At 49.0% G+C, this 13,340-nt stretch overlaps 1 protein-coding gene across 3 annotated transcripts in view; it reads left to right on the forward strand.

Moving 5' to 3' along the window:
• LOC133340450 (formin-A-like) overlaps positions 1-13,340 on the forward strand; it is a 34,525-nt gene that overhangs the window by 6,445 nt on the left and 14,740 nt on the right. For all 3 annotated transcript variants that reach the window (XM_061548703.1, XM_061548705.1, XM_061548704.1), the window contains exons 2-8: positions 3,480-3,582; positions 5,424-5,546; positions 7,644-7,721; positions 8,732-8,905; positions 9,764-9,924; positions 11,422-11,634; positions 12,493-13,162. In XM_061548703.1, the coding sequence (XP_061404687.1) occupies positions 3,565-3,582; positions 5,424-5,546; positions 7,644-7,721; positions 8,732-8,905; positions 9,764-9,924; positions 11,422-11,634; positions 12,493-13,162 (1,437 nt within the window). In that variant the 5' untranslated portion in view covers positions 3,480-3,564. The remainder of the gene's footprint in view (positions 1-3,479; positions 3,583-5,423; positions 5,547-7,643; positions 7,722-8,731; positions 8,906-9,763; positions 9,925-11,421; positions 11,635-12,492; positions 13,163-13,340) is intronic.

The raw sequence follows: 13,340 nt of genomic DNA on the forward strand, positions 1-13,340 counted from the left end.
GGGGCGTTTGAGAAATGTGACGTCACATCAAAATGCGCAACTTTAAATAAATATAGACAACACGTTCTACTTAATTAAATAGACGTTTTAATAAATGTTTTCTCCTACAACATCAGAGTGCAGCGCCACATTAAATACGCACTACAATGACAATAGTTTAAAGCGATTTGAAGCGTGTTTTATTTTTTGTGGGGAGGGGGGCAGAGCTTTGTGACGTCATATTTGAGGGGGGGTCTGACTTTTTGTGACGCCGTGTGACGAGGGGGGGGGGGGGTCAAAAATCCTCCAAAATCGCGTGACGTCATTTATGGACGGCCCCTTAACAGGAAGGTCAAGTCAGCCATGAGAACTCGATTGAGTTCCAGACTTTGAAGGTCGCAGTGGAGAACACATGATCCCGATGGATACATCCATCTTGTAAGCGCGTGCCAAGTAATACGATGCACCAAATTTCATTGTACCAGCGAAGTTTGTTTGACAGTTCAATATTTGCCAAGTCAAACACATTTCAGTTACCAACCAAGAGCCCCGAGTTCGATTCCCAGCCATGGCGTTCACTGGTGGCGAGTGAACACATTGTCCTGTGGAGGGAGCTGGTGTAGGAACGTCGGGTTGCTCGGTCAATGGCCAGGGTCAACGGCGGCGTGGTGTATTCCGCAAATATGCCCGACTGTGAGGGCGGGCACAAGCCGGCGTGAGTAGGTTAAACATTGAGTTTTATAAGGGCACCACGGGGTGACCAGCCCCTCCACACCCAGCCCCACCCTCCCCACCCAGCCCCTCCCCACCCAGCCTCTCTCCACCCTCCCCACCCAGCCCCTCCCCACCCAGCCCCTCTCCACCCTCCCCTCCCCACCCAGCCCTTCTCTCCCCACCCAGCCCCCTCCCTGCACGACCGACACAATAATCCCCTGTGGGCTTGTGTAACCAGGAGGTTCCTACCAGTATTATCTAAAGCGGTTCTGGCTCCCCACACAATCTCTACCAAGCGCAGCACTGACGCACAGCGTGGTGAAACATCATCGTGGTCAAATAACCTCCATAACCCACACGATGTGGGAGGACTTCATCCAGCAGTGGATTGACAAAGCTCTTTGATTTTTTTAACTTATTTAATTTGCGATGTTCTTGTAAAGTGAGATTTTTGTTGGTGTACATATGATGTGACGTGAATCCATCACAACAGGCAGAGTACTGGCAATTATTTTTAGAGACACGTTTAGCTTATTGCATTACATTTGGTGAGAGTAGAGGAGTAGAGGGTTACCCATGCGTTTTCCTACCTCGAGTACGCAATCAGTTAATAATATTCCGTTTTTTTTATAGCGTAATGTGTGCAACTGCATAACACAACGCTGTGCCTTTCGCAAGCACGGAGGCGCATAGATTCAAAATGATCAGCCAATGACTGGTGTCTATACCGTGTGGAAGTAAAACGGAGTAGCCGTGGAGGTGGTGGGCAACACTCGACTCTTCTAGATTTGAAGCTTTCGTGACTGCAAGGATTCATACTCTTAGTTTTTTCGGTAAAGTCACGTAGGTAAAAAATTAAATTCAAATTAATAAAAATAAAATAATACAATTAACGACGTTTCGGAGGCAACACAAGTCTCCGTTATCAGGTGGGACCGGTCCCTACGTGACTTTAACCGGAAAAAAAACTAAGAGTACAACACTCGACTCCACACAGATTGGACAGAGATGGAGATGAGTCCACATTCTCTGGACCATCTTCTCCTTGACCCCCTACGGGAAGGGAGTTTCACAACATTTTGCGTGGTCCACCAACCCTCGCATACACAGTGGCATGTGTCCCCACCGCATGCCTCGTTTCATGTTCGATTTCACGATCGTTTTTATGTGGAACTTGACTTTTCGGGCAGTTGACTAAAGTTGTCGTTTCGTACAGCTACACTTCTGCATTTCAGTCACAGCGGAAACCAAGCTGGTAACGATATACTGTCATTAAAGAAGCAGATGACTGGAGATATTTTGCTCCTCTGCCATGGTGAGAGATTAGATCATCGTCGTCGTCGGCCATGATTGACCCTCCCCAAGCAGCTGCTGCATCTTACAAAAACACAATAGACAGATGGCATTCATGAGAAATGCATGTTTATGAAATTCATCCCTCATCGATAAGGGATGTTTAAAAAAAAAGTTCATTCTTGTTAATTGATGATGGTTTTGTGATATAAATTATTATGATGTATTGACTGTTGTCTTCTTGGTTCTTTCGGTAAGTCACGTAGAAGGGAAATAATCAAATAATACAAATACAACATAATAAAATAATTCTCACGACGTTTCGGCTACAACGCAAGCAGCCGTCCTCATGTGAAGAATGATTGACCCACCTGAGGACGGCTGCTTGCGTTGTAGCCGAAACGTCGTGAGAATGATTTTATTATGTTTTATTTGTATTATTTTATTATTTCCCTTCTACGTGACTTTACCGAAAGAACCAAGAAGATGAATCCCTGCAGTCACGAAAGCTTTAAATAAAAATATCGACTGTTGGTTTTCATATTTACTGTTTTTGTTTTGGTAACCCGGTCTCCCTTTAAAAGGAGACTTTGTCTCGGTGGACTCCCACCCGGTTTAAACAAACATTGCATTCATAAAATGAGTTAAGCACTTGATAAAATTCTGATTAAGTGGTACTGGTCGCTAGATGTTGCGTGTGGGGTGTAGTTAACATGCAGTTCACATTTGTGCGTATGTGTGATATTGCAGAGTGTAGGGAGCAGTAATGTAGTGGTTAGAATGCTGCGCTACAAACTCAGTGACGTAAGTTCAATTCCCGCTAAAGGACAACACCAATGACGATAATTTAACAGGTTTTGGGCCTCTCTTAGGTCGATTCAGCCTCAAAATGAGTACGATGTGTAAACATTGCCAAGGGGGAGACAAAAGCGGCTAGGTGTGATACTGGCCACCCACTCCCTTGTGTACTATCCCATCCTTCATAGGTGCTCGCTCACAGTGCTTGCCCCAACAGTCTGTTAAGGCTATACGGGGGATCTTTGTCTTTGTATTGATACTGCAGTGAGAAGTGGCGGTGCAGGAAGTAGTGCCCTGTGCTACGAACCCAGAGACCTGAGTTTGATTCCCACCCACTGATAACACCAGTGCCAAGTGATATCAAAACCAGTCCTGGGCTTTCCCTCGGTCGAAAAGAAAAGTGGCTGAATGTGGTCCTGGCCTCACCACCTCCTCGTGTGACGTCTTTGGAATCACACGGGGGATTCTAGATTTGAAGCTTTCGTGACTGCAAGGATTCATACTCTTAGGTATTTTTTTGGGTAAAGTCACGTAGGTAGAACAATAAAATTACAAATTACTAAATGTAATAATAGAAATAAAATATTTTTTTATTACTTTTAGTAAATTTTTATTTTATTGTTCTACCTACGTGACTTTGCACGTGACTTTGCACGGGACTTTACACGGATATCTTTCTCTTTGTGATGCTGCAGTCGTGCCGGTCGCTTCGTCTTCACACGCCGCTCAGGGTAGAGGACTCACAGGCTGGAGCTGCAGCTCAGAACTGACGGGGACGCGATGTCTAAGCGCAATAAGGTACGTCTTCGTTGAACTCAGTATGTGCCTGCATGGTGATGCAATCTCCATTTCTATAAAAGGAAAAAGTTGTGAGTATGTGTGTCTGTTCAAAATGTTTAGCGTACTTCCCGACATGCAACAAACTGGAAATTTGCCATTTAGGGTACTTTCCAGACTGTACACCATGCAAAAATAAAAACTTTTTTGGGGTGGGGGGAGCTCAATAATGCATCTTAGTTTTTGCACAGCAAGTGAGCTGTGACGTCAAATCTGTCACGTGGACCCACGCATGTGGAAGCGTAACGCATCGTAGTGTCGTGGTGAGCGCGACACTGTGCTACGAACCCGGCGACCCGAGTTCGATTCCCGCTCACGGCCACCGCCGGTGACGATTATTTTAACCGCTCCTGGGCCTCCCCTAGGTCGACTCAGCCTCAAACGAGTAACTGCTGTGGTGTGTGAACATCGCCACTGGGGAGACAAAAGCGGCCCGGCGTGGTGAATCCAAGTCCCGGGCGAAGCTGGGTAGTAAAGCTAGTCAATAGGTGACCCAAATATTTTCAGAATATCGGAACATTTATTAACGAGGGGGGTCATTCGATACATCCAGTTCAGTAAGGCAGGAAACCACAGACAAGTTGGAAGGAAATCAGATAACTGCAACAACAATTTCGCGAGCTGTGATTCGCCATTCGGGTGGGGTGGGGGGGTTGGAAACGAGATATCTCGAATGTTCCCATTTAGAAAATGTGAACTGTGAGACTGGCGCACAATGGCCGACTCTTTGCGAAATGCATCGCGGGATCTTTGACGTCCACTGCGATGCAGGTGGCGCATTGATTGTTTTGATTTGATTGCGGTTAATACATCGGCTGTATTAATCAGGGCGGCCGCTGGATTTGAACCGTGCAACGAGCAGTTGAACGCCCAACCGCAGGATGTCGCCACCCGTTTAATCAACAACTGGCTCTAAGATGTTAAAACAATGACCTAATGAGTCGGTAGGGGCCCCACTGCATTGAATTAAAAGGACAAAATGGGACATCTCGGGTGGCACATCTTGCGTATTCGTAAGCAATGAAAGTTATTATCCAATAGCAATCATGATCAGCAACGGTATTCTTATTAAATGTAAGGTGGTTGCTGAGGTGGGAATTCACCACGTGATACTGCCCTCACTCGAATGACTGCTATTCCTCCTCAAAGGAGTGATTTGAGAACTGTTTCGCTGTTCCTGACTAATGGGGCCCTATGTTTGAAAAAAAATGAATACAACAAAAATATGTGCACGTGACACAATTGTTTAAAGTGCATAGTGAGCTCTCCAAAGGAAATCCTTTGATCGAACAAGAAAAAAAGCACGATCGTTTCCGTACAACTCAAACGCCACACGGTCTCATGTGGCCCATTAACTGTGTCCGATGGCTGCCATGATTAAAAACCAAATGGTTACACCGCTCAGTCCAGACCCTGATGTTTGTTTTCTCTCTTTCTCGCCCTGCATTGTAATCAGAGGTCGCAAACGGGTTTTGATTCCTTACCCGTACCCGGCCGCACCAGGGTCGCAAATGGGTACCCGTACCCATACCCGGCCGGGTACCGGTAGCCGTTCCCTACCCATACCCGTACCCTACCCGAAATGAGTGACAAACGGCTACTCACCAGTGACTCACGGCCTACCCGTACCCGTACCCGGCCGCACCAGGGTCGCAAACGGCTACCCGTACCCATACCCGACTGGGTACGGGTAGCCGGGTATCGGGTAGGGTACGGATATCGGGTACCCGGTTGCGACCTCTGATTGTAACTGACACACGTGCATGCTTTTCGCGCGTGTTTTTGTTGTTGTTGTTGTATAGCATCCGCTGAACAACGAGGAACAGATCCAGCTGCTGGAGGCCGTCAAGATGGGGAAGCTGACGGTGGAGGAAGCCGTGCGGATGGCCAACGGCCTGGAGCAGGACAACAAGGCGACTGACATGGTCAACGGGCTTTTGTTGTTGTTGTTGTTGTTTAAACCACGTGGAGACATTCCTCCCCCCCACCTCTTTCGCCTGCTCCCCCCCCATCACTGGTCAATGCATTGTCAAAAATAGCCGCTCTAGAACAGCGAAGCACATCACCAAACTTGGAACCTCGGCACGGCTTCTCCCTCCTGTGGGCATTGATTTAATGGCCATCCAATTCGGGCATTCAGACGCCCCCTTCACCCCCACCACCTTTTATTTTTCCTCCTCCTCCTTCCCCCACCCAGTCCTTCCCCTAGAGGATTATCCGAGTTAAGGAAGTAGACCCCAGTGATGCACAGTTTATTGAAACACATGGCACAGACAGGTTCAAAACATGAACCGTTGGTAAATAATAATTCTAATAATGTTTAACACGTAGGCTTTCACAGCTTATTTCATCCATGATACAGGTTTTTTTTGGGTTAGATCGCGTAAATAAATATGTCGTCAAACCCGCAAAAGCCAACTAGTAAGATTTGTCACGTAAACAGAGCATGCCAATTCGTCACTAGTACAGCACACCGGTGTGTTGGAGAGCCAAGCCACAACATTTACAATCTGAGTACGACGTTTCGCCAGTAATTACAACGAGCTTCATCAGGCGGACAGCCAGATTTGTCAAGTCCTCCCGTTCCTTAATAATAATAATTTCACTTTGCATTGCGTCTTTGCTGGGTGTCAATTCCCACGCGTGGCCTCTCTCTGTGTCTACCTGAACCGTCTGTTCGATTAAATAGTTTTTTTTATTTTTTAAGAGTGGCGGGAGAAGCTTCCCACGCTGTTCCGCATGGGCACGTTGTTTTTTTTTCCCGTCTTCATTGGGGCTTGCGGCAGGTCGGCCGTCGCTTGGTGAAAGCGGTCGCTGCGCTCGCCCCACACCTTTTAATTTTTCCGTCTTAAAGGTCATACAAAAAATTGCACGCCGTTCATTTCCCCAAAGCTGTACCGTACAATTACATTGTGTGTGTTTTTTTTTCTTCCACTCGCTACGGTGTTTCTCACACGCGTGGGTCCTCGTATAATGATCAGGGAGAAAGCATTCTGTCCGTCAACAGTGCCTTCTTCACGTCCACATGTTATCACTATAGGAAATAACAAAACACATATCAACACAGTTACCTACTGTCACTGGCGGAGATAGTGGGGGGGGGGGGGGGGGTGGCACGTGGCCCCCCAATGATCTGATCGAAATCCCTAATTTCGAATGGATCATTGGGGTTTATTGGTAATAAATCGGCATTTTGCGACCGCCACTGCTACTGTGAAACATATTATTAGGTGCCAGGGACTCTATGAGATGATAGGACAATAGTCTGAGTCCACAATTGGTAATAAGTAACGGCAAAGCGGTTATAAGTGACTCGCAGAATTGTGCGCAGTTGCGTACACAGTACACGACTTCCCTGAAGGCATTCACCTTCAGCGAGCGCGATGCCGATCACACAACGCGGTTCGAATTCGACCCTCAATCGATGGCTGCGCCATCGCCGCACACGCATTGAATAAAAATCAAGGGACAAGTCCTTACTTACTAGCTCCTATAATTTTTCATTGCTGGAGGGGTTCATGTCTGTTCATGATCTATGTCTGTGTGTGCGTGTTTATTAACACTTGTACAAAGATCAGCCTTAATAGATGCAGGATTGCAGAGCTTGGGCAGTAGTTGGCGGCGGTTCGTTGCCCGACCTTGCCACTTCGTCCACGGTTCCACCTCGCACCTCTTGAGAGCGAGTGAATACCGTGCGGCAAGTTACAACTTGAAATGACGATGACGATTATGGACGCACATTTTGGCTTTCTCAGGAACTGCCGTGGCAGTGGTGCAGATGCACAGGCCGCAAATACGTCGCTGGCTGTAATCAACAAGCACGCAAACGCTGTCTCGCACCGCCACCACAACCTCGTGTCGTGCCAGTTTCATAAGTTACACTCGCCCACAGCACTTGCCTCAACAGTCTGTGCGGTGGAATGTTGGATCTTATCGAGGATGTTGTCGTACCTTCGCTGTTTTTTCACCCTTGGCCACGCCGGCGTGCTCACCACAGCGAACGTGTCCGTTTTCCCCGCCAGGTGGGAGAAAGTGACGTGTACAACTTCAATGTTTACAAATACAACAAGTTCCGGCAGCGGCAGAAGAGGATCCTACAGGTGGAAGGACGTTCTTTCTCAACGCATTCACGAAGGCGGAGCATCGAATAGCACCGCAACAATGGCATTTGGTATCTGAACCTGACTTGGGCTACCACTAGATCAGCTCAGCCTCAAAATGAGTACACGGTGCAAGTGAGGCGGAGACCAATATGTAAAGCCGTCTCTGGTGCTGGCCACAGCACCTCCGCTTGCACCACGCCGTCATTGATAGGTGCTCGCTAATAGCCTGTTTGCATTTTTGTTTCGATTCGTTATACTTGAAAGCGTCTGTACGTTAGCTCTGTCTGCCTGTCACGTTGCTATTAAGGCTTTACCCGATAGGACACCAACCAAATTGGTCAAGGGGCCTTCTTGAACTTGGAGACACAGACCGACGCAAAAAATAAGTCGTGGCCCTGTCCAGAAGAGCCACGATCTGAGCCCAATTGTCTCATCGCGGCTTACGGCCATACGACGGCTTCTTTTAGCCGCTGGTGCGAGCGCTGTCACTCTCGGGGCTGAATAAATAAATAAATACTCGTGAGAGTCGAGCGCATGTTGGGGGCAGTAATACGTGATCCGAGAGTGTGCGTGGATCGTTCTACCTCGGTAAGATTGAGCTTCGCGTCGATTGTATCGTCAAGGACTGTGTGAATGAAAAGCACTGCAGAAGCATTTATGAATGATGAGCTCCTTTCTGCAGCCATCTGGAACGCTCTTCCGATATTAGGCAGCTATTGGTGCTGTACACTTTTAAATCTTTCTTGAAAACGAATTTCCTTAGAACTGCTTTTGTGTTAAGTTTGTTGCCCTTTCCCCGCATTTCCGATTATCACGGTTGGCTACGTACGGTGCGAAAGAAGTTCAACATACGTACACACGTGTATCCGTGCGCCGTACGCAGCCAACCCGTGCTAAAACATAAAACAGTGACTAAACGACGGCGACGGTTGACGGCGACGTTCTCTCACCGTGGGTGCGACCCGATGCCCCCTCCACCCCAACCCCCGCCCTCCACCCCGCCCCAGGTGGACTTCTCCGAGAAGGTCTTGTGCAACATCTCGAAGGGCGCTGTGCACAAGCGCTTCCCGTTCGCCGAGCTGGAGTCGTGCGAAGGCCAGGAAGGGCTGCGCCTCACGCTGTACTTCACGCAGCACCACGAGTACGAGCTCGAGATCACCTCCGACTTCGACAAGGCCCAGGTACCCGCGTCTCTCTTCTTTAATCCTTTATATTAAGTTCGCTTGCTTGCTTAGGACCGTGCAAATCTTTCGGTTGTTTTTTAACCCACTTCCCGTGATCCAATCGAGCTTACATTTTGCACACAGACTCGTTGTGCGTGACAATTAATGTTCGTGAATTTTTTCCAAAATTTTACACTTTTTAGGACAAAAATATTATATTTAATTACCAATTGCTTAATGGTCCAATGCAATCATCTGACCCATAGGTGGCAGCCATCTCAAGCCAGAGGACGAGAGGACTCTAGCCGCCACGCATATAAAGGATTTATAGTGAAAAACTTTGTTTTTACGGGTTATACTTATTCGGTTGCCACAGGGCTTGATCCCTCCGCCAAGTAATTCCCAGCCATGCCTGGTGGTGGCGGCACTTGGTGGGAAGTGGACTCGATGCTGCTGGGAGTAGAAGGGACTTGAGTAGTAGCCACGGCCGTAGCGAGAGGTAAACTGGACGTTTGTGCGCCGGGTGTGGAAATGTTTTTTCCAGGTCGCTGACCCGGACAGACATGTCTGGAATTTTTAAGCTCTCGGTGGGCGCCGGGTAGGCAGGGGGGTACCGATTCGTGGATTAAAATCGAATTCCTGTGGTCACAATGAATGCGTTGAATAGTGTACGCACGAATCGATAATTCTCTACGATGTATGGAACTGCTATTTTGTGGTCACCTCTCACAGCCCCAGTGCATTTTTGAGTTTTACACAAACTACTTAACCCACCAGCCCTCACCCATAAAGTTCTGGCTCACAGCAACACGCCAGCACACCTTGTGGCCACGTGACAGTTCCATTTGTTAAAACTTGCCGTTGCGCGTCCATCAGATCCTGCGACTCGCCCACCTCATCCTGAACCAGAACAAGGCCCTCTGCCAGGAGCAAGAGGCGACTTTGCCCGGTGCCGAACCCCCGACGAGTGCTAGGGTGGTCAAGGAGGGGGAGGCCCTGCTGAGAAAGGGAGGCTTGGCTTCGGTAAAGTGGGTGAGGTGAGCAGCGTTTACGTCCCGTTCATTTCCAATGCTCGTTTCAATTCTCGCCGAAGGAACTCTGCTGACGTTTTAGCGGCTTTGTGTGAATTGTTTTGAGGTTGGCGGTCGCATATTTGTTGTCAAACTACGTTTTGTGTGAGTTTTTCAACTTTTTTTCTTCTTGGTTCTTTCTTACATGACTTTATCGAAAGAACCAAGAAGATGAATCCCTGCAGTCACGAAAGCTTTAAATCGAAATTTTTAACTTTGTTAAAGGTTTTGTGTTCATTACAGTTCCAAGCGTTTCGTTTATTACACGTAACAATTACCTTTGAACATTGTGAATTTGTGTTTTTCCTCTGGTACCAACCGTTATCACAAGTCTCCCTTGAAATATGAACATTTGCAAGTGTAGGTCATTGTGTGCAGGCATCGTTTGCCTAGCCTTGTCAACTATGAAAACCTACCCACTAATGACTCAATTGGAATATACGTGGCAGTCATCGTCCCCATGCTCTTAGGTTTTTTCGGTAAAGTCACGTAGGTAAAAAACAATATGAATGAAATAATAACAAATGAAAATAAATCAATTAAATCACGACGTTTCGGAGGCAACACAAGTCTCCGTCTTCAGGTGGGACCGTCACAGCTAAATTTACTGTATCAAGATGTATTTTAATTAATTATTATTTTATTTCTATTGTTTTTTTACCTACGTGACTTTACCGAAAAAACCTAAGAGTATGAATCCTTGCAGTCACGAAAGCTTCAAATCTATCGTCCCCATGCTCTGAAAACTTGCCGTCGCGCGCCGCGACCGGGGACAGCTACGCAAAGCCGTGGGCCGATGACGCAATACCCAGTGAGGCTTTCCTGGATCAACAGGCTTGACGCAATGGTGAAATATGTAAACAGTGTTTAAATCACTACATGCGTCAGACGGTAAATTTTTTCAGGGTATTATTGTGTTTTTGCAAATATATATTTACACAATACATTCAGATCGTCAAAACTTTGTCCCATTGACACAGCGGACTGCTGCCACGTATGTACGTACGTAAGCATGTTCATCGGAGGTGCGCGGGAAGGACAACAAAAAGCATCACGCAGACAGACGCCGGAAGCGACGGCAGCAAATGCGATCACGCGGGCCATTTAAAAAAACTAAACTCTGTATCGTTGTCATCGTTTCGATTTAAAGCTTTCGTGACAGCAGGGATTCATCTTCTTGGTTCTTTCGGTAAAGTCATGTAGAAGGGAAGCAATAAAATGATAAAAATAAACCATAATAAAATCATTCTCACGACGTTTCGGCCACAACGCAAGCAGCCGTCCTCAGGTGAAGAATAGGTCTGTTGGAAAGCGTCTTTCCGACAGACCTGTTCTTCACCTGAGGACGTCGTGAGAATTATTTTATTATGTTTTATTTGTATCATTTTATTATTTCCCTTCTACGTGACTTTACCGAAAAAACCAAGACGACGTTGTCATCGTCTTCATTGGGAATGCGTGCAGGGTGTGGCTGGAGCTGTCTCGGTCAGACCTGAGCTTCTACCCGAGCGAAAGGCGGCAGGGAAACCTGGGGAAGCTCGCCGCCTTGACGGGAGAAGCCCCCCCGGAGGTCTGCGTGGCTCCGTGCATCGTGCACCTGTCCACGCCGGGGGTGGAGGCCTACGCGGACAGCCTGGCCGACTCCTTCTGCGTGTCCACCAACAAGAACCTCTACACGTAGGGCAGTGGCGGCGCGCGCGCGTGCATTCCCCGTGTGTTGTAACGTGGGGCGCCGTAGTTGCGAGATGTTAACTCTCTCGCCTGCTCTCTCTCGCCATGGCCGCGTGGATTTTTCTCCATGGTCGTCCGCTTTTTCCCTCCAAGATTAGAATCAACATCACGCGTTCTAGAGTTTTTGGCTGCTATAATTTTCCACGTGATAAGCCACTTCGTTGAGCGATCATTTGTGGCCAGGTTGCTTCTGAAAATAGCTATACAGCTCAAATGGGCCTTACCTGGTAAAGAAAAATGTGTTTAGTGTAGTGTGCCCCCCCCCCCCCCCCCCACTGTTGTGATTGTATACGTGGAGTTAGGAGACTTAGTTTGATTGTCTGTCGATCTATCTCGCCATCCCTTGGTCGCAGCACCTGCTCGAGTAACCTGCCTCACCTCCACAACTGTGGACTGAAATGTACGAACTCTCATTAAATTCCGCTTAAATTCAAGGTTGTAATTTAGTAATCCTATTCTGTGAAATTATTCCAAACCCAGGTAATAAATGGGGGACAAATGGAGTCTTTGGAAGCATGTAAAATCTTGTATAACGCTTCTCGCCTAATGAGGTTATTACTTATTCAAGATGTCATATCTACACAAAATGTACAGCCCATTGTCAATCGCAGCCCTAATTCCCAGCAATGGCACCATGGGTTGTTTTCGAGCGATATTTGAAATGGTCTTGGGTGTGTCCTCGCTTCACCAAGCCACATCGACCCCGATAACTCACATAGTCCTTTATCCCGCGTTCAATCGATAAAGAAGTTTAATGGCGGCAATTTTTATCGTGAAGATTGATTTCTTTTCTGGTGGGGGCAGATTTCGCCTGGCTCTGAACAGCGCGCACCGCGATGACTTTGCCGAGGAGCGCGACCACTGGGTGCGCGAGATCGAGTCCGTGTGCCGGGGCTACAAACGGATGTCTCACACCTCGACAAACGCCTCCGCACAAGACTGCACCCCCGCCTCCGCCCCCGTCTGCGACGACGCCGCCACCGGCAGCACGGTCGCGCCCCCAGCGGCACCGCCCGCAGGGGAAGGTCCCGGAGTTCCGGCGCCCGCCGATCCCGTCCGCGGCAACGAAGACGGCGGCTTGAAGATCCCGGCGGCGGCCGGGAACGCGGCTCCCGAAGCAAGCTCGGCAAACGGCGCGCCAGGCTCGGCTACTCCCGAAGCGCCGAGCTCGGACGACGAGCTGTTGTCCGGCACGCCCGCGGCGTACCGGAGTGACCGCGCTCCGGGCGTCGAGCCGCCGTACGGCGACGGCGGCGGCGGCGCGCGGAGCCAGGACCCGGACGAGCCGGACACGCCGCTCTTCTCCTGCTTCAAGCCAAACGAGCCCCGGGACGCGCCCGCCATCGTCCCGTCGCGCGCCGCGCCCGGGCTGCCCCCGGTCGCGCCGCCGCCTCCGGTGTTCTACGTAAAGCCGCGGGCCGATGACGTGGTGCGGACCAAGGCGCTGCACTGGGACCCCGTGCAGTCCGACAGGGTGAGGGACGCGCGCAGGCCTCGGTGCGAGCGTCGCCGCCCCGTTGCTGTCCCCGGGCAGGAGTTGGACGCCGCCTCCCTGGGGGCCGTTGACCCGCGGCGTGAAACACCGCGTCGCCAACTCCCAGGCCACGACGAAGCCAATTGTCCCCTATAGAGCCTGGACAGACTTTTGGGGC

Source organism: Lethenteron reissneri, chromosome 9 (assembly GCF_015708825.2).
Source record: "Lethenteron reissneri isolate LAM-NWPU_2019-01 chromosome 9, ASM1570882v1, whole genome shotgun sequence".
NCBI classification, from domain to species: domain Eukaryota; kingdom Metazoa; phylum Chordata; class Hyperoartia; order Petromyzontiformes; family Petromyzontidae; genus Lethenteron; species Lethenteron reissneri.